Source organism: Mycosarcoma maydis, chromosome 3 (genome assembly GCF_000328475.2).
Source record: "Mycosarcoma maydis chromosome 3, whole genome shotgun sequence".
Lineage (NCBI taxonomy): Eukaryota > Fungi > Basidiomycota > Ustilaginomycetes > Ustilaginales > Mycosarcoma > Mycosarcoma maydis.
Window position 1 is genome coordinate 331,865 of NC_026480.1, and position 21,555 is coordinate 353,419.

The 21,555-nt window shown below is 54.2% G+C and overlaps 5 protein-coding genes across 5 annotated transcripts; 4 read left to right on the plus strand and 1 right to left on the minus strand.

Moving 5' to 3' along the window:
• Positions 1 to 62: 62 nt before the first annotated feature.
• On the plus strand, positions 63 to 4,157 carry UMAG_10813 (uncharacterized protein; the record flags this gene model as incomplete). The annotated part of the gene is made up of 1 exon (XM_011389688.1): positions 63 to 4,157. One exon carries the CDS (start codon positions 63 to 65, stop codon positions 4,155 to 4,157), a length of 4,095 nt encoding a protein of 1,364 aa, XP_011387990.1.
• A 64-nt stretch (positions 4,158 to 4,221) lies between these two features.
• On the minus strand, positions 4,222 to 6,537 carry UMAG_10814 (uncharacterized protein; the record flags this gene model as incomplete). The annotated part of the gene is made up of 1 exon (XM_011389689.1): positions 4,222 to 6,537. One exon carries the CDS (start codon positions 6,535 to 6,537, stop codon positions 4,222 to 4,224), a length of 2,316 nt encoding a protein of 771 aa, XP_011387991.1.
• A 4,857-nt stretch (positions 6,538 to 11,394) lies between these two features.
• Positions 11,395 to 14,974, plus strand: UMAG_01547 (uncharacterized protein; the record flags this gene model as incomplete). The annotated part of the gene is made up of 2 exons (XM_011389272.1): positions 11,395 to 11,439; positions 11,633 to 14,974. The coding sequence occupies 2 exons, from the start codon at positions 11,395 to 11,397 to the stop codon at positions 14,972 to 14,974; spliced, it is 3,387 nt and encodes a 1,128-aa protein (XP_011387574.1).
• A 1,854-nt stretch (positions 14,975 to 16,828) lies between these two features.
• On the plus strand, positions 16,829 to 18,738 carry UMAG_10815 (uncharacterized protein; the record flags this gene model as incomplete). The annotated part of the gene is made up of 3 exons (XM_011389690.1): positions 16,829 to 17,068; positions 17,236 to 17,700; positions 17,818 to 18,738. 3 exons carry the CDS (start codon positions 16,829 to 16,831, stop codon positions 18,736 to 18,738), a joined length of 1,626 nt encoding a protein of 541 aa, XP_011387992.1.
• Positions 18,739 to 19,156: 418 nt separating this feature from the next.
• UMAG_01549 (uncharacterized protein) lies at positions 19,157 to 20,542 on the plus strand (the record flags this gene model as incomplete). The annotated part of the gene is made up of 1 exon (XM_011389273.1): positions 19,157 to 20,542. The coding sequence occupies one exon, from the start codon at positions 19,157 to 19,159 to the stop codon at positions 20,540 to 20,542; it is 1,386 nt and encodes a 461-aa protein (XP_011387575.1).
• Positions 20,543 to 21,555: the final 1,013 nt, after the last annotated feature.

Below are 21,555 nucleotides of genomic sequence, written 5' to 3' on the forward strand. Positions count from 1 at the left end.
GTCTCATCGGCTCCCTTATCATTTCACCAGCGCGACAATCAGTGCAGGCCCGGACGACTGCAATGTACTGGCCCACCTCTTGCGCCGAGAGGATCCACCTCTCACCTTCAGGACTGCACCGTCCTGCCACCTTTCTTCATTTCGATAAGGATGCAGGCCAACAGCTTCCTAGTCCAGTATCCGACCGAATGGATGGTGCTGATGAACAAGTTATTCAGCTCGCTCGCTCTCGCAACGGCATACTGTGGGCTGCGCTCAGCACGACCACCATCTCGGTATGGTCCTCACGTCCTGCCCAGGTAGTTGCTGCTCTCGTTCGTACACCTCATAGCATTGCCGAATACGGCAACAACGCGCGTGTAGAATGGCGTCCAGATGGAAAGGCTCTCCTCGTTCAGACCGACCTCAACTTCCTTCTGCTCTACAACATTGTCTATCGCCATCAAGCCTCCTCGATCTACAGCTACATTCCTCCTTCCGGTTCCGGCACACGCTCTCAGTCTGGCGATTTGCTTGCGCCTAATCCCAATGCGCTGCGCAACTCCTTCTCCCCTGGTGCCGGCGAAAGCGCGGCTGCCGGCGACTTGGGTCTTGGCGGTCTAGCAGGCGAGGCCTGCGAGCTCCGCTTCCGTCTCGTGCTTCGCATAGACGCAGGCCTGCGCTTCGCCGCATCAACAGAGACCCACATGCTCGTCAGCACCACTTCACCTCCTGCAATCCAATGCATCCGATGGCCGAGCGATGATCCTGATGCTCCGCCCCCTGACTTTCATGATCCCTTGGTTCGCACTCGTACCACTTTGACCACTCAGCTCGACTGGTTTACACCCGAGACGCGTCCGCTTCCAGAATCCAGTGCAGGGCCAGCTCAGGTACACATCGTCCATATCACCTACTCACGACCCATGGACGTCTTTGTATGGCTCACCTCAGACGGACGCGCTTACGTCGCCAATCTCGATCTGCTCGCAACTACCGGCTCTTCACCTTGGACTGGTCGGTGTTTCCATGGCGCGCCCCGAAACCGTAGACGGCAGTCTTCTACTGTTGCGCAAACAGCAGAACCAGATGCTTCAACTGAAATTAGCCACACAGGCAAAGCAGACGCAGGTGTCACGACTCAGGACGCACGAGTGTTACCAGTCGCTCCAGCTGTCAACGGCTCCAAGTTGAATGGCGTGCACGAGCAGGCTAATCGAGACTCGGCCACGGCTATCATCCCCAATGCTGAGCCGAATACGAAGCAAGAGCCATCGTCCGTGGTGATGGACCTTGCGCCGGAGCAGCATGCAATCAGCGTATCCGTCAACGCCAAATTTAGCCTCATCGCTCTTGGCCTGGCTGATGGAACGGTGGCGGTTTACACGTATCGTGCTCCAGGTCGAACACCTTTGCATTCACATACCTTGTCCGTCAGACACGCACTCAAATCCACAGCAAGCTACCTGACCACAGGTCCTGTCCGCTCCCTTTCCTGGACCAGTGATGGCTACTCTCTCGCCGTCGGGTGGCAAAACGGCTTATCCACCTGGTCGACCTACGGCAAGCTCATGGCCTGTACACTTCGTGAAGACTGGGAGCTCGCTTCGAAAAACTTTTCCGACGCCTTCATGTTTGGAGCTCGCGATCTGTTCTGGGGACCAGGCAACACAGAGCTTTTCATCCTGGCGCTTTCCAAGCAAAATGGCTCACCGTTGCAGCCCAATAACCAGCTTTTCATCCTTCCGTTCTCTAAATCGGCGGTAGCGGGCCAGCATTCACCCGACAATACTCGGTTTGCCTTCTATCAGACCGACGACAGCTTACATGTCTATCGAGGTGCTGACCAGACCGATCTTACTGCCATCACTCCGGAAAGCGACGTGTGGCAGCATATCAAAATTCCGCAGCCCTATCTAGCCGCCAACTGGCCGGTCCGCTATGCAGCTATCAGCGCTGACGGCAGTTTGATTGCGGTTGCTGGGCGTCGCGGACTTGCACACTACTCTAGCAATTCGGGGCGTTGGAAGCTGCACAAGAGTGTTGCACAGGAGCAATCATTTGTGGTACGCGGAGGTATGCAATGGTTCCAACACGTTCTCATCGCTGCCTGCGACTCGGGTGGAGAGTATCAGCTTCGTCTATACTCGCGCGACACCGACCTCGACTCGTCGCATCTGCTCGATCTGCAGGTGCTCCCTAGCCCTGTGATTCTGACGTCTCTTTTTGACAACAGCTTGCTGGTCTACACGGCGGACAATACCTTCTACCATTTCCTGATCGACCTTTCTCAGGACCGCATCCGTCTTCGACTTTGCGGCTCTATCACTTTCGAAGGTATCGTTGGCGAGCCAGCCAGAGTACGAGGCATGAGTTGGATGATCCCCGAGAGTCAACAGCGTTTTGGCGATCCGATGGATGACCTGTCGGTCGCCACGATCATCTTTCTGATTGATGGCAAGCTCGTCTTGTTGAGACCACGCAAGGTGAGCGGCGGCAGCAGGCTCGATGCATCGCACCATACGCTTCAAGATTATGACGAACAAGACGTATCGTACGCTGATGACGATGATGGTGACAGTGACGAGGTTGCCTACGACATGCAGATCCTCGCGGACAAGATCGAGTACTACTGGACGCATCTGCAGGGCATTGGCACGCTCGAAAATTCACTCTGGGCGTACGACGGCAGTGGGATCAAGCTTTGGCTCGATGCGCTTCGCATTGCGTCGTCTGACCCGGACGAATCGTCGCGGTCGGATGCAGATGACGATGAGCAAGATCTGGCGCCAGAATACAAGACGATCGAATCGTCCGTCTCAATGCCGCTCGACTTCTATCCGCTCTGTGTGCTGTTGGAGAAGGGGATTGTGCTCGGTGTCGAATCCGAGGCATCGCTGCGTCGCTCTTTGGACTTTGCACTCTGGCGAACAGGAACCAACACGCATTTGTTCTTGCACCAAGTGCTTCGAAACTATCTGGAAAAAGGACTGATCGAAGAGGCTGTATACTTTGCGGCTTCGTATCAGGATTTGGTGTACTTTGCACATGCTTTGGAGATTCTGCTGCATGCAGTGCTAGAGGACGAAGCTGATGCTGGGTTGGGAGATGCGCTGTATGCTCGCAAGGGGTCGGGCAGCGTGTTGCAAAAGGAGCGGAGTGCTAGCTCGCTGCTTGCCGATGTAGCCGAAGAGGCGGACGAAGATGCTAACGGTCAGCAAGGTGGTGCTGTTGCAGACACAAGCAAGGATCTCAGCAGGTCGTCGCACTCTTCGCACCTGGGGCTGCCAAGAGATGCGCGCTGCTCTCGATCACCTTCGCCCCCGCAGCCGCAGCCGCAGCCGCGCGCGATCCTGCCGCTTGTTGTCGAGTTTCTGGACCATTTCCCTGAAGCGCTCGAGGTGGTGGTCGGGTGTGCACGCAAGACCGAAGTGGCGCGCTGGGCATACCTGTTCGATGTGGTCGGCGCACCTCGCGTGCTTTTCCAGAAATGCATTCAAGCGGACCAGCTGCGGACAGCCGGCATGTATCTGCTAGTGCTGCACAATTTGGAGCCGTTGGAGGTGTCGATCGCGCACACGATCCAGTTGGTCAAACTGGCTGTGCACAAGCACGACTGGATGACGTGTCATGATTTATTACGCTTTGTAGCGAGTATTGATCCGAGCGGTGGCGCGTTAAGCATCGCCGTTGACGAGGCGCGCATTTTGGCTGATGACGAGCGCGCCGACTGTGGCTTGCAGACACCGCCGAAACTGGTGCGTGCTGCAAGTGCACCGGCATCCACCAAGTCTCCTCTGGACCCTATGATGGAAGAAGACGAAGATCCCGAGACGCTTTCGGGTCCGGGTCCGGGTCCGGGTTCGGTTTCGCTCTCGCGCGCGCCTGTGCGACCCACACTGTCTCCCACACGCCCCAAGTCGGCGACACTCAATCTGCCCACACGCAACATCCCCGATGTGGTCATCAACGCCGACTCGCTCACCCCGACGCTGGCCGCCATGCGAATCGCGACCAAGCGCCAATACGCCCACGGCATCGGTATCAGCCTCACCCGCGTCGGCCTGCGCAGCTCCGATCGCGTCTGGGACAAATCCCCCACGCACGCCAATCGCTCCGCAAGCGCCTCACCACCGCTCCCTGACGCACCCTCTCAACACACCGAGTCACCGCAATGAAACCTGTTGGCACTCGCATGCTCGCTCCTGACATGTACGAAATACGATTCGTGATTAGGCGCGACTACACTTTGTTCCTCCACGCCGCCCACTGAGCTACGATCATGAGGTCGAAAACCAACGTGCCTCCACTGCCGAGCAAAAACGGGAGGCTTTCCTGTAGATACGTTCTGGCCGCGTCGCCGTTTGCCGAGGGGTTAGTGAGCACGCTGATGGTGTACAGCAAGTTGCCCGAGAATGCAGCGATGAAGAGCAGGATCGAGATGCCAGCGACTGAGCGGCGGATATGGTTTTCCCATATCTGCGGGATACGCGAAGTGATATAGAGCAGAGCACAGAGCCATGCGCTGATACGCCCCACGAGCCGACGCCACGATGCGCCGTCGGCGTCGAACAGCGACGAGCGCTTGACGTCGCCAGTGACTGCAACGCCGGACACGACAGCAGACATGCTCGTAGACGGGAAAGAGCTGACCATGATGATGCCCAGCAACACCATTCCAATACTCCTCCGCATCGACGCCGGAGATTTGGTCCCACTCCGCTTGTTCCCGCTCGCACTCGCACTCGCCCCCGCCGACGCTCTTCCGGCGCCTCCTCCCGTCGCTGCGCGCTTGGAATGAGATCGAGACGACATGCTACGGACTATGGCCCTCTTGCCGCTTGCGTCACGCTTTGCGAGTGTGTCTACCGAGCGATACATGGATGCTGCAGGCGACGAGTCTCGCGTCGAGTTGTGACTCGGCGTATTTCGAGCCCCGGATGCGTCTTGGAGCGCGTTGGTATCTTCTACTTGGTTGCTGCATGTGGCTGCTTGGACAAATCGATCGTGTCGCTCCAGCACACCGTGCGACTGGGACATAGTGTTGCTAGCCTCTCTCGAGACAGGATGCGGCGACGCATGTCGCGCTGTGCCGTCCGACGAAGAGTGCGCTGAGAAAGGCGACAATGTGCGGTCGCGGCGGACGCCATCGGCTACCGCCGGCGTCGCTGCGCCTGAAGCGGGAGCCGTATCGATGCGCGTTGCCGTGCGTACCATGTCACGTCCTCGAGGCTCTGCAGATGCACGGCTCGACTTTGTGCTGATGCTAGCTAAGCTGTCGACGCTATCTGTCAGATTGGCTGCCGAGCCAGTCTCGTCGGTCTCGTCTCGCGAGCCAGATTCGGCTTCAGACACTGACTCGGCCTCGCTCTCTTGATGCTCTGCTCGTGACGTGGATCTGAGCGCTGAAGTTGCTTCATCAACATCCTTGCTCTCTCTTGTTGGACTCAGCGCCGACGGAACAAAGTCGACGTTGGTCACCATCGGATTTCTTCGAGAGCTCATCGACCGGGCGATGCGCGATTTGCGCGAAGCCGAAGCTGACGAGGGTGCATCTCGCACGACTTTGGCCGAATGTGTGCCTGATGCCAAATCAGTGCTCAACTCATCTGGCCGAGCCACCTCGTTGCTGTTGACACGCGATCGCGTGCGTGATGGTGGTTGCGAGTGATTGGGAGAACAAGATGTGCGCGACTTGCTGCGATGCGAGTAGGTTCTGCCATGTGAAAAGTAGTCTTGGTCTGCAGTGTGCACTGGATGCAGCATAGCTTCACGACGTCTTGCTGCTTCCTGAGCCAATTGCGCGACCGAAAGAGCAGCATCGGAGAGCGCACGGTAGTTGGCGACCGAACCAGCTGCCACCCCAGAGACGTTGTCCGTCGAGCTGTTCCTACTGAGAGAGGGGGGATGACGCGATCTTGATCTTGACGACTCATAGCGAGCGTGTGCGGGGCGGCGGTCGCTGTGGGGTGCATGTGCGGGAGTATTAGTGTCTGAATGCGATATCAAGGGTGCGTGTGGATCGTTGTGTGGTTGAGAGTACTGTGTCGCGTGACGGTGCGGATGAACAAGGTGCTGCGAATGAGAGAGGTTGACGCGTCGTTTGCTGGAGCTGCGCAGGAATGAGTTGTGTCGACTTGTTCTGCCTGCGAGCAGCTCGCTAGCCTCGGACAAGACTGAGTACGGATTGGGCGGGTATGGCGAGGAGAGGCTGCCGGAATGTTGGCGTGATCTGTTTATGGAGCGTTGCGCTCGTTCTTTACTTGCTTTGCGCCAGTAGTAGACGAACTGCACCATGATGCAGACATCGACACAGCAAAAGTAAGTGGCGACGGCGATCTGGAAAGGCAACTGCTGTGTAAGAAGAGAGCCGATCAGATTCGTGGCGTCTCCAAGCATCCATTGGGTGAGAAAGACAGGAGAGAGCCCTTCGACCGAGCCGCGTCGGTAGTTTTCATAGAGCTGCGGCGATTGTGCGAAGAGCCAGATGACAAAGGAAAAGGAGCCTGACAGGTCCGAAATGGCCTGTCGGTCCAAGGTGTCGAACCAGCTGAACATGATTCTACTATGTGAGGGCGGAGCAGCCGAGAGCCACGAAACGGATGCCTGCAGAGTCAATGTCGACAACGAACGCAAAGTCTAGAAGGCCTGAGTACAGAGCGACATACGTTGGTCGTTGCGAGTCTCGTGTCTATCGTGATCATTTGGACATGTCTAATGGGTCCGAAGAGCAACGATTCAAGGATGCAGCCGGGTGGGTTGAGCGAAAAGGATTGGTAAGGGCGCTTCGACCGACAGTATCGAGAAAGGACGCAAGCCGGAGGCGAAACACACCAGCAAGTTCTTGCCAGAGATACAAAAAGGTCAAGGTTGTTGCCTAAGCCGACAAAGTCGAGCACCGTCGTGAAATGAATCGTTGCGACCGATAAGATGACGGTGAGAGCCGCGACTTTGCAAGGCGCTGCCAAGGAGCGAGCGTTCCTTGTCTATGAACTGTATTGCGATGCGGGTTTGCGAGTGGTGACAAGGATGCGAGATGTGTGTTGGAGTGTGCAAGGGGATTTGGCGAGATAGAGACCTTGGGTGTTGCTCGGCGTTGGCTGCCAACGGTGCAAGCAAGCAGGCAAACAGGCAAACAGGCAATCAAGCAATCAAGCAGGGTTCGGCAATCGGCTCAACGCATTGGACTGTGACGTGTGATTCGTGATTGGCGAGGGTCCAGTCAAGTCGTGTGCAAAGCTGCGCGCACCCAACACAAAAACCAGCTCGGTTCGTGGTTGTTGAGTGAGCGCTTTTCGCGGCGCAAACCAGAATCGTGAATCACACTCCAGAATCGTGAATCAGGTTCGGTCGACTTTTCTTTTCAGCTCGTGGCCGTGAGCAGTCACAAATTATATTCAAGCTTCAAATCTGTGAACTAATCGTGAATTATGCTTGCTCCTGCTTGTCTTTTGACTTAACGAGGCGCAACGCGTCGCCGGTCATATAAGTTACAGGCGAAAATCTCGCATCTTCGATATACCCGATTTATTCGTGATTTTCACGATTTGTGACGATACTCTGTAGGCTGAATCACCGATCTGCTTTCTGACCTCTGATCAACCGTGAACCACGCGAACTTGGGCGTTTGGACCAGTTGCGACGCCGTCGAAAAGATCGCTTGTTACACTGGAGGAGGCTCGAGTGGATCGTCCGCCTTTCGCGTTGACGGATGTACAGAAGATGACAAAGATTTGCAGGAGCCGAGTATCCAACCGCTTACCCCGTAGCATTCCCCACAGAAGCAGAAGTTGCTACCCCATCTCGACTGGTCGCACGCAACACAACTTTGAGAACGAAAGAACCAGTCACGAGTCGTGAGGGACAGGGCGGTCCTGTGGATAATCGTGAATGGTCTGTCCTCGAGCCCGTGTCGGAGCTGCTGTACTTTCCAACTCTAGGAAGAGGAGTAACGCGACCAACATGCAGACGTAACAGGGAATGAGTGTTTGCACGTTGCTGATGTTGACCCTTTCGTGATTCACGATTCATGATTCATAATTATTGCTCGCTGTCAACAAGCGTGAAGGTCGGAGCAGAATGGCAGATTTGACCTCCGCTCACGGCTTCTACCTTGACCCTTGACGCTTGGGAAGAGCGGGTAATTTCATCATCAACTTGAAACCTAGATCTGATCGACGCCGTACGCCAGTCACGAGTGTTACTTTTTTTCTTTCTTTCTTTCTTTTTTTTAAATACCCACTTGGGCGCCCTCGTTTCCCACGATCATAGACTTGTTGTCATCCATAGCGTCAAGCCTCAGCTTGCTTCTCCGCTGCTTGTCGCCTGTTCGACATTCACGATTGGCTCAACTTCCAGTAGACAACGTCGGTTCTGTTGATTCATCCGGTGTCAGCCATGTCGGACAAGTCACGGTGGCAGTCCGGGCGAGACTCGGCACGTAAACCGAGACACGACGTGCGAAATGGCGACAGGTGTTAGATCGACGTTGTTCGTTCTAAGGGGGAACGCCGAGGTTGTCAAAAAAAAACATCCAACGGCTACGAGCTTATACATGTCGGAATCGTGAATGGCCATGTATCGAGCTTTGACTCGTTGTATCTGGTCTCAACGGCGCACGTCGCCATGACTCACAGCTCGAAGCAACAAGCCGAAACATGTGTAACTGTGCAAGATCTTACCTTTCTGTCTTAGTCATGACTGTAACGCGTAATTCACGATTTGCTACCTTGTCTCGCCTCTGAGTTTGAAGCTGCACTCAGACTCCTCACGCCTGTTACTTTGTGCAGGCGCAAAATGGGGTTTCAAGCAACTCACGAATGCAGAACAGAGTGTGAGTCGTTAGGGACGTGAGTGGCTGCCACTCTACGCGTACGAAACCAGCTTTGGAAAAAGATTTGTCTCACCCTGTGCATTTCTGCAAGGTCTCGCTTGGCGGAGTTCCGGTGGGACCAACGAAAAGAATGAAAGCAAGTTTCTCATCCATCTCAAACAAAGCCATACACGATCAAAGTTATCGCGACACCTAGTTTTATTGCTTGACGGCACCCTGCTTGCTGAAGAACATACCTGTGGTTGCATGTGTGAGGGTCCAGCTTGATGTTTGTTATACTGTAGAGGAGCGTTTGTGTGTATTTTGTCACGTGGAATTTCCCTCTCTCTCTCGCTGGTTGGTACCTACTGTGCAGTACTGCAGAGTTAGAGAAATAGTCGACGTCGACTGCGGGTGGCTTTACTATCAAGGTCGTTGGAGGCGTCATGACTCGACATCGTTCTTCTGCTCTTGCATGCAAGAAGGCCTCGTTCTGCGAAACGACAGCTTGACCGCGCAGAAAGTCGTTCAAGCTGGAAGGGGAGTGTTGATGGTGTGCCCCATGCTCTTGATGATACATAGAACTATGCGCCTTGCAAAATGTCGATTCGCGATTCGCGATTCGCGATTCGTGATTCGTGGTTCGTGATTCCCCCAGCCAAACGCACCTCTCTGTTGCTTGGCCTGTTGCTCCTTTCTACTTTCTAGATGTCTCTACCACCGATGCCTCGACCATCCTCTCTCTAAAGCGTACAGTTACTATATTTGATGCAATCGGCATTGCCATCATCACCTCGCCGAAAAGCTGCACGGTTGTCTTGACAACAGCTCATTTGTTCTGCATTGTCGACATCACAACCGCCCACAACCTACACGCTCCGCGGTCTCATATTCACTTGAAGATTATCGCCTGCGATTTCATTTTATTTCATTTCGTTTTATTTTTATCTCTTTTTTTGCCTCTGACCACCCCCAAAATTTTTAATACCAATTTTTACCCGTGCTTTTCCGAAAAGGAAGGGCTTTTTTTTAAAAAACAAAAACAAAAAACTACCCGAGTTAGCGCGTCGAGAAGCACAGTTGGACTCCTTGCAGTTTGGGACCCAACAGGCACAAAGTGCAGCAGCGTACTTTGTAAAAGACCAAGCACGAGCGCCCTTAACTTAGTTTGCCTGTTTTACTGTAAAGTGCTCGTGATCGTACTTGGAGCGCCCTTTACGCCAGCGCGCCCCCACCCTCGCTATGCTCTGATCGCCTGCCTTTCTTCGCATAAAAGCGACGACGCCCGTTTGGTTCACGTAAAGTCGGCAAGACACGCTAACTTACTGTGGAGCACAAAGCAACAGTGTTCCTTGCAGCCGATTCCAACCACAACGCCCGCGTAACTTGACGCTCCGCCGCTTTCGCCCTCGCTCGCCAGCCCGTTGGTTGCTTAGGGTCCACTCACGACTCGCCCTCTTCAAACAAGACTGACTCACTCGACCTGTCCTCGCACTTGCTCTGGCCCCTTGCTTCCTGCAATTCTCTATAGAGTTTTTTTTTTTTTTTTTTTTTTTTCCCAAGTCGGCAGTCATTTCGTTTCGTGATTCTCCCAAAGCAGGTAAGTTGGGCCTGTTTGCTTTCCACAGCCGCCGTCATCTTGAATGGCAGAAGCAGTGGCAGACCTAGTAGATTGGTAGGATTGGATCGCGTTTGTGTTCTGTCTGCATCCTCTTGTCGATCGTCACCACGCCTTGTCTGCATTGCCGAGTTGGCTCTTCCAGTGAGGGGCGAGACGGCATCCGCTTTGTCTCGACTACCTTCCCACGCCAGGGCGAGCTTAATTTATTCTTCGATTTGGCAGCCAACGCTAGCCCGCCCTCTGTGGAATCATGTACACTTTCGGTTAAGCGGCCTGAGTGCGACTAACTTGGAGCGAGCTGGCTACTTTATCAACCCACCGGTAGGCACTGCACCCAAGTCTAGGCTCATGTACTCTATTCTGTTTGCTTCATGTCAGACGCCAAGCCACATTCAACTGGTACGATGCTGGTTTCAATTCTACCAGCCAGCCGGCACGACATGCTTCGTGCCCCTTACTCTCGGCACCATTGCCTACCGGCGCTGTACGTCCAACCAATCATCTCGAACCACACGCTCTTGTACCACAGCGCCTGCCGACAGTGTTCTGCGCGTTGAATGTCCACGTCTCTTGATGCAAGGCTACATATACTGATATCCGTATTCGACCTTCCTGTTGCTTCCCGTCCGCTCCTCTTGTTGCCATCTTGGTCGTCGTCAACACTTCCCGGCGCTGTTCACCATTTCTCCTAGTCAACCACTTTCGTGCTCGATCTTGGCTCGACTCGATCACCACCCCATCGTCCATCTCTGCTCGTTCTCTACCCACTGTTCAAGTGGTCGGCACCTTCTTTGCTTTACTCATCGCCGTCATTTCGGGTCAGCCCTTTCCAACCCTGTCCGAATCGCTTTGATCGATTTTATCTTGTGTTTTTGGCTAAAGGCCAGCAACCCTCACATCGTGTTCCTCTTGCTCGCTTTGTCCAACCGGGCCACTCTCTTGATTATTGCTCTTAGCACCGCACCTTCCTTCCCGCTTCATAATGAAGATCTTGTTCATCTGCACCGCTTTCAATTCGCTCGCACAGGTATGTCTTTTCATTCCGATCTGTTTCGTCCCACTTGGAACAATCAAAGTCGCTCTATCGGCTCCAAGTCGCTTGCTCGTTTTTCGCCTAAACAATGCCAGCTTTTCATCGGCGCTCGATTCGCATCGCCTCATCGATACTCACCCATTGTTTGCTTCTTCATACGCTTTTGTACCATTCTCTCTTCTCGCAGAGAACCGCTCTGGTGCTCAGACAGAATGGCCATGCCGTCACGGTCGAGTACGCACTCTCGCCAGAACTCATGATCGAGGCTGCCCAGCTGGCACAGCCCGACCTCATCATTTGCCCATTTCTCACTAAACACGTCCCACCCAAAGTCTACACCACATGGATGACGCTCATCGTTCACCCAGGCCCACCTGGCGACGCTGGTCCGTCAGCCATCGACTGGTGCCTGATCGGTGACATGGGAGAGCTTCCGGACGCTGATCAGCAGCTCGCGATTATCGATGCTAAGCACAGTGCAAAAAACGCAAAGTCCACAATGCGCACCCACTGGGGTGTCACTGTTCTGCAGGCCATCGAGGCTTTTGATGCTGGTCCCATCTGGGCGTTTGACCAATTCGAGCTTACAAATTCCAACGCTACCATGACCAAAAGCGACCTTTACCGTGGTCCCATCACCCGCGCCGCTCTCAATGCCGTGCTGGCTGCGGTGGAGCGAATCCACCTCTGCGCAAAGCAACATGCTCAACAGGCCGGTGCCGTCGCATCTTATTTGCCCATCAGCGCATCGCTCGCCGCACCTTCCCACTTTGCCACGCAGTGCGTCTCTCACAGTGTCCCTTTCCTCGGTGGTCGAACACACAACCGCCCCTTGCTGCGGGCTTCTCAGCGCGATTTCTACGCGCTCTTGCCACAGGCCACCACTAGCACTCTAAAGCCACGTCTGTCCGCCGATGCGATCCTTCAGCGTGTCCGAAGTGCCGACTCTCAGCCCGGTCTGCTGTCAAGCTTGTTCGGAACGCCTCTGTTCCTTTACAACGCACATGTTCAGCGCGATCCTCTTCCGCCTGCTGTGGCTGCGAGACAAGCGGCACTCAACCAGGCCGGAACCGTGCTGGCGACGCGCGAGGGGGCTGTACTCATCGACGTGGGGGCCGATTTTCCTCTCTGGATCGGCCATCTCCGAAGGCCCAAAGCCAAGGCGGACAAGTATATGCATCCCAAGCTACCGGCCGTCATGGCACTTCTCTCAATGCCCGAGACGGCGGCCAAGCTCAGCTTGTTGGACGCCAGCAAAGTTCCTGAATGGAGTGCTACCACGGGATATGGCTCTGACCTCGCGCAGCCATGGAAACGACGTCCCGGCACGTATCAGCAAGTGTGGGTTGAAATCGAGTCGAGCGCCAAGACCGGCTCGTTGATTGCCTATGTACACGCCGACTTTTACAACGGAGCATTCTCCACTACCCAGTGCGAAATCTTGCTCGAGGCGATCCAATGGGCGCTCAAGGTCCCTGGCCTAAAGGCGCTCGTCATGCTCGGTGGTCCAGGCTACTTTTCCAACGGCATCGCGCTCAACGTTATCGAAGGTTCACAGGATCCATCCGCCGAAGGTTGGGCCAACATCAATGCCATCGATGACTGCGTCCAGGCGCTACTGGCACCCAAAGGTATCGTCACTTTTGCGGCAATGCGAGGCAACGCTGCTGCTGGTGGACTGGCGATGGCCACGGCAGCCGACTTTGTCATCTGTGCCGAGTCGGCGGTGCTCAATCCTCACTACCGCGGACTTGGCCTATTTGGTTCCGAGTGGCACACCTATTCGTGGTACGAACGCTGCGGTTCGCGCGTCGCCGCGAAATTTGCTCGCGAGATGCTGCCTATGAGCTCACACGAGGCCAAGAAGTTTGGCCTGGTGGACCACGTGATGGACAATGAGCGAATGGACGCGCAAGAGATGCTTACGTCTATCAAGCAGCTCGTCAGCCAAGTCATGGATGCCGACGTTCTCGAAGCAGCCACCGCTGGCTCGGGCATCGTCGCGTCGGGCGCACCCTGGACACGATCGCTGCGAACTGCATCTGCTGATGCAGCCAAGTCGACTCTGCTCTCGGAACAGGTGCTTGTTAACAAGAGTCGCTACCTCGCCTACCTGTTTGCCGAAGATGCTCGCAGCAGTACCGACGATAGAAGGCTGCTGACCCTGGACGAGCATTTCCAGCGTTACCGAACGCACGAGCTCGATCAGATGACACTCGACTTTTTTCATCCTCATCGCAACCAGAGATTTGCGAGCCGCTGCACGGGATTCGTACGAAAGCTCGTGCCCACCTCGACACCCATGCGATTTGCTCTCCATCGTAGATTCGCAGGTGGCGACTGGTGGTCTGCAGCAGAGGCTCCTATCTCGTCCGACTACCTCGACGAAGAGGAGAAGGATGAGTTTGACGGTCTCGCCGACTTGCCCGCTTCTTCTGCCGTCGCTCGCTTGGCTTTGACGCGTCCCGAATTCGTCGTGCACAAGTCTGCACCATCGAGGATCACCCGCGCCTACAGTGTGGGTCAAGATACGCTCGCTTCTGGTGTCAGCGCAGATGGAGAGGCTCAAGCACCTCTCGGGCTGGATAGCCAACGCACTTCAACATCGACTGCGCCCACGACTCCACGCGAAGATAGCCCCAAACCGGTGCTCTCGCTGGGCGACGAGGAAGCGCAGCGTGTTGAGATCGAGGCGGAACAGCTGCAGGTAGAACGTGTTGCATCCAACGCTGGTCTTCTCGGCAACAACGCGGCTGTCAAGCGTGGTCCGACGGTGATCTCGTTCGTTTCAGCCAACAAGGAGGAAGGTGCTGGCGCTAAAGCCGGTACTGTTGTCAAGGGTCGTGATGACAGTGTTTGTCCTACAGCTGTCAAGTTCTCGCCTACGGCGGTGCCTATCAAAGAGGTTGGCGATCCGAACAAGAGATCTCAGAACAAGATCCAGCGCTTCTTTCTCTCTCTAAGTCGCAAAAGCCGCAGCAACTTGCATGCCGAATCTCAGAAGTCGGCGACTCCCTCGGTAGCAGCTTTCAGCCCCGCAGAGGCACCCGTCACGCCCACGTCATCCACTGCAACTTCATCCCGTAACAACGGATCGACTCGTCAACGACGTCGATCTTCGATTTCCGACGTGTTTTCCATCCTCCAAAACTCGAATCGTCCCGTGAATTTGTCCAGCCAGTCTAACAGTCACGATTCCAACGCTTCAGGCGCTACTCCTGCTTCGCCCAAAGCAGAACGACGTCGATCTTGGAGACCTTCGTCTTCTTCTGGTCAATCCTTGTCGGATTCGAACAAATCGTTGCCACCTACACCGGTTGTCAAGCCCAACGGTGGATTCCAACCCAACATCACGGCTACACCCAAGATTGTCGAAGAGACGTTTGTCAAGGCGATCCCAGCAGACAAGGTGGCTGTGACGCCAGAGGCAAACGCGGACACCAACTGTCTGTGGAGCTGCTACTACTCGGAAGACGGAGTGCAACACCAGCGTGCTCGCCCCATCTATCCTGAAGTCTCGGCCGTATAACACTCACGACTTTCGGCATACGCTTTCTACCGCTCTACCGCTCTACCGCTCTACCGCTCTGCCTCTTTTGCTATCTCTTTGCTATGTTTATTGTAGTTTGGTTTTGCTGGGTCCTTTGGTTTCTGCGTGCTCGGTGCACTATCTTGTCTTACATCTGATTTTGTTATGGCTTACCTCGTCTGCTACTGGTTTCCGATGTCATTGCAATGGTCAAATAAGTGACCTTGATCATCTATGTTGGGTCTAGCAGGCATGTGTAAAGCGAAAAGTTGGGGAGTCCAGCCAGGGCCACACTGATGACTGAACTAGGACGCAAGAAGATCGGCGCATGCGAGACGTCAATTAACCGACGACGCTTGGACAACTGCGATGCAAGTTAAGCCGTGACCTCCCGAGAGCCAGTCGGAAGTTGACGAGGTCATACAGATCACGTACCGAGCAGCCGACGTGCGAACCGTTTTCGGCTAATCCAGAATCAGGAATCGTGAATCATTCGGAAACAAGTCACGAGTTGGACGTGGGCAAGAAACGAAACGGCGTGGAGCGGAGAGGCAGCCGACAGCAAATCGTGAATCACGGATCGTGAATCGCGTCGACAAACCAAACGTGGAACAATCGTGAATTACGCCGAAATCGAATCCTTTGCAGCTGTCATTCATGATTCACAAGTGCCAAGTTGGAGTTCGTCTGGTATAACATAACCCTAAAAAAAATCAAAAAGAAAAATCGTCTGGTATAATACCGTGACCCTACGTCAGTCCTTCTTTGGCTTATGTCTAGTTCACCCCGACTCTTCTCGCCACATCTGGTGACCCTATTGGTGACCGGAAGGGAACAAGGCAAAGCAGCTCTTGTGCTTCTTGGAACGCTTCAGTCAGCACTCGTGAATCGTGCGTGACTCGTGCGTGACTCGTGACTGTGACTCGGAGTGGCGCGTAAATTTGATGGGTGATTTGTTCGGAGGAATTCCTGATTCTGTGCTTCTGGTTCCCCCACGTCCAATCTGAGTTCGTGATTGGGTTCTGCCTACTCACCATCCGTTGCTGAAGCCCATCTACCGACCTGGAGGTATATTCCGCTCTGATTCGCCCCATTCCATTCAAATTGCCATGTGCTCGATGCACATCGAAGAGCTTGGCAACCCCAACCTTCCCCCACATCCTTCTGCTTGTTGCTTCGGTGACAGCTGTGTCGAGAGCACAGATTTGGTTTTTTATTCGCCATGCTAATATAGAATATAGAAGCGAGATTCGTGATTCAAGATTGGTTTCTTTTCGTGACTCACAACTGCAACCCGACCAAATTTGCCCAAAATATATTAACTTAATACTAAATCTTCATGATTATATTACTAATGATAATCGTGATTGGTCACAAGTGGCGAGCACTCACACTCACGACGGGCGTGTGGTGTGGTCGTACGCCACTCTACGCTGCGGTAGACACGGGGGTTACGCCGAAGTTGCTGCACGTTGTGGGAGAAAAGGTGTTGCCGGTCACTTCTGGTTGCATGATCCAGAGACATACGAGACGATAGGCTTGTACACCAGCAGCATGATGCTTGTGGCATCTGCACCCCGCCAAACCCGTTTTGCGGATCCCCGCGCTGTAACCTCTCGTTCCCCCCTCGTGACTGTTTGTGTGGTGCCCCTCATCGGTGCCCCGTACACTCGCTCGTCGATATAAGACCTCTTCTCTTCCAGTGGTACGACATCTTTGCGTCTGTCCTTCACCGCCTGTTGTTACGCGCAACTTCTCTGTTTCTCCTTAGTCCAGGCACAACTTCCTCAACAACATCCATCCTACCGTCGACTCCCCTTCTCTCAGCCCCACAACTCCATACCTGCTTCAAACATGGGCGAGAAGCTCTCCAAGGATCCCAGCCAGCACGCTTACACTTCTTCCGATGCACAGCAAGATACACAGGATGCTCAGTCGATCGAACATGTGCAGGAAATCTCGGGCGTCGTCACACCCGCGGCCGCACTCGACCCTGACTCGGAGGAATACAAGCAATTCGAAAAGCGACTCGTTCGCAAGATCGACCTCCGTCTGATGCCCATGCTCATCCTCCTCTACATCCTTAACTACATTGCAAGTATAATCCTTACCCTTTCATCGCTGTACAGAGCTTGATATGGCTGAATCACAATGGCAGTAGAGCACAGTGGAGCGCCAAAACAACCAAGCCAAAGACAGTCGTAATGAATCGCAGGTCAGGTTCGCTAATGTATCATTCCATTTCCCGTCTTGTTCCACAGGACCGCAACTCGATCTCGACAGCCAGAGACAATGGACTGGTTCGTGACCTCAACTTGACCGACCAGCAATATCAGACTGCGCTCAGCATCCTGTTTGTCGGCTACATCACCTTCCAGATCCCTTCGAATCTTCTCATGACGCGAATCGGCCGCCCTTCGCTTTACATTCCCACTTTTGTAGCGCTCTGGGGTATCGTCTCGGGTTGCACCGCCGCCACCAGGGGCTACCACTCGCTGCTTGCCGTCCGCATCTGCTTGGGTGTCGTCGAAGCGCCTTTCTTCCCAGGTGCTCTGGCGCTGCTCGGCTACTTTTACAAAAAGGAAGAGATGGCTACGAGGACCGCCCTGCTCTTCTCCGGTAGCATCATCAGCAATGCATTCTCTGGTTTGATCTCGGCTGGCATCTTGAAGGGCATGCAAGGCAAGGCTGGTTTGACATCGTGGCACTGGCTGTTCATCTTGGAGGTAAGTTCTTTGGCACTATCTAAGAAACCTAGAATGCATAGGTTGGCTGATCTTTGCGAGAATACTTGCGAGAATACTTACAAACCATCTTACTATTGCCATTCTTGTTGAATGCAGGGTTCCATCACGGTTGTGATTGCAGCCTTAGCCGTGTTTGTTCTGCCCGACATGCCAGGTAACTCCAAGTTCCTGACGCCCGAGGAGCGCGAATTTGCGGTCAACAGGCTTTCCGTCAACGCTGGCTCAACTCTGTCATCCGACGACGAAGAGGGAACGCCTATGCAGGGTTTCTTGATGGCTGTCAAGGACATCAAGGTCTGGGTTCTGGCTTTCATGCTCACTGCCGTCACAGTCGGCGTAGGTTTCAACCAGTTCTTCCCCACCATCGTCGGCTCTCTTGGCTATTCTAAGACGGTCACGCTCCTTCTCACTGCTCCCATCTGGTTCTTTTCCTTCCTCGCTTGTCTCGCCAATGGTCTTCACTCGGATCGCGTGCAAGAACGAACGCTGCACATCATCGGACCGCTCGTCCTCGGCATAGTCGGATTCATCATCGCTTCCACCACCACCGGTCTTGGACCGCGCTTCTTCGCGCTCTTCATCCAAGCTTCTTCGTACGCCGGCTACACCTGCGTCCTCGGCTGGATCGCCCCCTCCATCCCCACGCCCAAGTACAAGAAAGTCGTCGCCTTGGCGCTCATCAACGCGTTTTCGCAGCTCGGCAACATCTCGGCTAGCTACGTCTGGCCCAAAAAGTGGGGCCCTAATTACTGGCAGAGCAACACGATCAGCGCCGCCATGTTCGTCGCCTGCATCATGCTCGTGCTGCTTCACAGAACTATGCTCAAGATCGAGAATAACAAGCTCGACCTTATCAAGAACCAGCAGCTCACCAAAGCATTCGCCCACGACGACCTCTATGACGCCAAGTCGCAGCTGAAAACGGATCCAGAGTCGATCGTGCCAACCGATGCCGCTTCTAAGAAGCAGATGTCCAGGATCGCTATGGCCAAGAGCTCGTTCCGCTACATGTTGTAATCAATAGTGTACTGCATTCACGCTCGTTTTCCTCAATGATATGCGTGATGATAGGGCTTTTCGATAATTCACAGCAGCACTCACGACGACACGCTAGCGTTTGACTAACTGTATGTTACTGTACAACTAAACCACAATCGTGAACATGATTAATGTTGGTTCAAGTCACGTCTGGTTATGCAATCGGGAGAAGATCACCCGATCCACGCGTTGCAGAAAGATCAACCCTGCCGACTTTGACATGCACTCGAGAACGTATCAGCACCCTGCTTCTAACCACCGCCATCGACGGCACACTGGACCTGCCTTCGTCTCGCTACCTTGGCAATGTCTGCGTCAACCGGACCTCACTCTCAGACATAGCGACCAGACGCTTGAAATCTGTCGGTGGCTTTGCCTGCACAGAGCAGCAGCGACCATGTCGCTCGACCTGGACTGGAATCTGTTGGACGACCAACTATCCGACCGGTTCTTGGAGACCATCAACCGCGCTCTCGAGGCATCGGCCTCGAAACGACCTTCTTTCATTGGCGATATTCAGTTTGAGAAGCTTGACTTTGGCTCTGACTCGCCAGATGTAGCCATCCGCTCGATCACAGATATCTGGCCTGATTTCGTCTCGATCGACGAGCCACCCCTACGTCGACGCGGAGCGAGACAAACAACACCAGCAAGCAATGCTACTACGCTGGTGGAGTCCCCCACAGACTCGTTTGGCGTGCACCATGGCGGAGTTGGCGAAATACCACTGAGGACATATACGCAGTTTGACGATGCCGCCCCACCTAATAGAATTCACGGCCCACCGAGTGTTGTGTCAGCAAGCGTGGCGGGCAGCGGACCCATGACACCGGCAGCAGCAGCTGGTGTTGCAAATGTGTTCTCCCAGCAATGGTCGACCGCTTTGGCGTCACGAGGGATTCGTGCAGCTGGTATGGGTAGTGCCACATCCTTGCCACAGACGCAAGTGACCAGCCCGGTAGATTCTGTACCGCCATCTCCCGGCTACTTTCAGCATTGGCAGCAGCACCAACAACTTGCAACAACTGGTTTCGTACCATACTCGGTAATCAACTCGAGACAGACGAGCCTGGACGCATCCTCTTTGCGAGGCGGTGGATCCGGTCCGCAAAGTAGCGTCAGTCAGATCGGAGTCAAGCGCGACAGTAACAGCCTACATCCACCTCTTGGCGGCACGTACGCCAACGGCCTTGGACCTCGAGCTTCAATGCGAGCGACATCTGCACCATCATTCCGTTCGATCTCTGGTCAAAATTCACCTGGTGAGGAGCGCGAAGCTGTCGCATCTCCATCGTCCGCCTCACAGTTGCCATCGTTGCAGATGCGACTCTCGCTCGTCTGGCCTACCACCACTTTCCGTCTGACTATCACCACGAGTCTTCTGATCAACTATCCCAGCGCGGCGTTTATGTCGCTGCCACTAACGCTGTCTGTGACAGGCTTCATGATGCGATGCGGCGTCATTGTCGCGCTGGAAGGCGAGCATCAGCGCGCGCACGTCTGTCTCGTGCAGGAACAAGACGACGAGCGAGATCCTGCGTTTGTCTCGGCTGGGCAAGCAGCAGCAGGCTCTGAAAAGAAACTCAATAGCGCCGGCATCAACATCTTGCCCCAGCTAACGTTCGAGAGCGAAGTAGGCCAACATGAAAAGCATGTCCTGAAGAATGTGGGTAAAGTGGAAAAATTCATCGCCGAGGTGATACGCAAGGGACTAGAGGATGAATTGGTGTATCCGAACTACTACACCATTGATCTGCCCGCTTCAAAGCGTCACTCTTTATGATGTGCACAGCAATCACGATGAGCAAAGTCGATCTGCAAGCCAGTGTGTGAGCCTCGTGCTGCGTTAGGTGTGCAAGAGCAGCTGTGTGCCAATTGGCTGGCGGCGTTTGAGCAGGTGGAAATCACGAATAGTAAGGACGAAGCGGAAAGATGTATTCGGCCGAAAAAATTTGCGAGCTGAGAAGGCGTATCAGATAAGGAAGAAAATACACTCGCGTCCGGCTGATGCATGGCACGGGATTTTTGTCCAACCACAGTCGAGCAATTTGGCTCTGGTTCTGGACGAGTCAGAGGTACAAACTGCGGTCTTGCTTTCTTTCTCAGCGGCTCGTGTGTTTCGAATTGGTTCATTGTGATTAGCAGGCAGCGACACAGGCCACACACGCAGGATAACTTAGTCGACATATCCACGAATGGCGTGCAACCGTTGTGTACCGCATGACTGCCATCGCGCCAGCCGGAGATTAGAAGCGGGATGATGGCAGTGCAGAATATCAACAAAATGAAAAACTCACCACTCGTGACTGTTCGGTCGTTTGGTGTGGTGCAGCTGAGAACAGCGGGGAACATCTCTTCAAAATTTGCGCCGAACTGATAATCACAAATACAGTAATCGTGAATCACGAATCCGCCTCGAGTGATTTGCCACATTCGTCACGATTCACGATTCAGCAAGAAAATTTGTGCAAAGCCGTGTGACTCTTGCACATTCACGATTCACAATTCACGATTGGGTGCCTTAAATCCACGCACAACTGTGACTGTTGTGACTGCTATTCACGATTTACAGTGACATCTAGACTGCGCCTTTGTCGCAGGTGTCAAACCTTGAACCCAATCCGTGAATCTGTGCGGTCATCATCCTCTTGACTTGACGCACAAAGCCAATCCATTCCTGCTCTCTGTCTATCACCTCTACGCCTTGCTCCGCTTCCTTCGTCTCCATCACCTTCATCCCCGATCACCTTGACTCGTTGCCACTCACCTGATCCGCTGCTCAGCACAACGCACAGT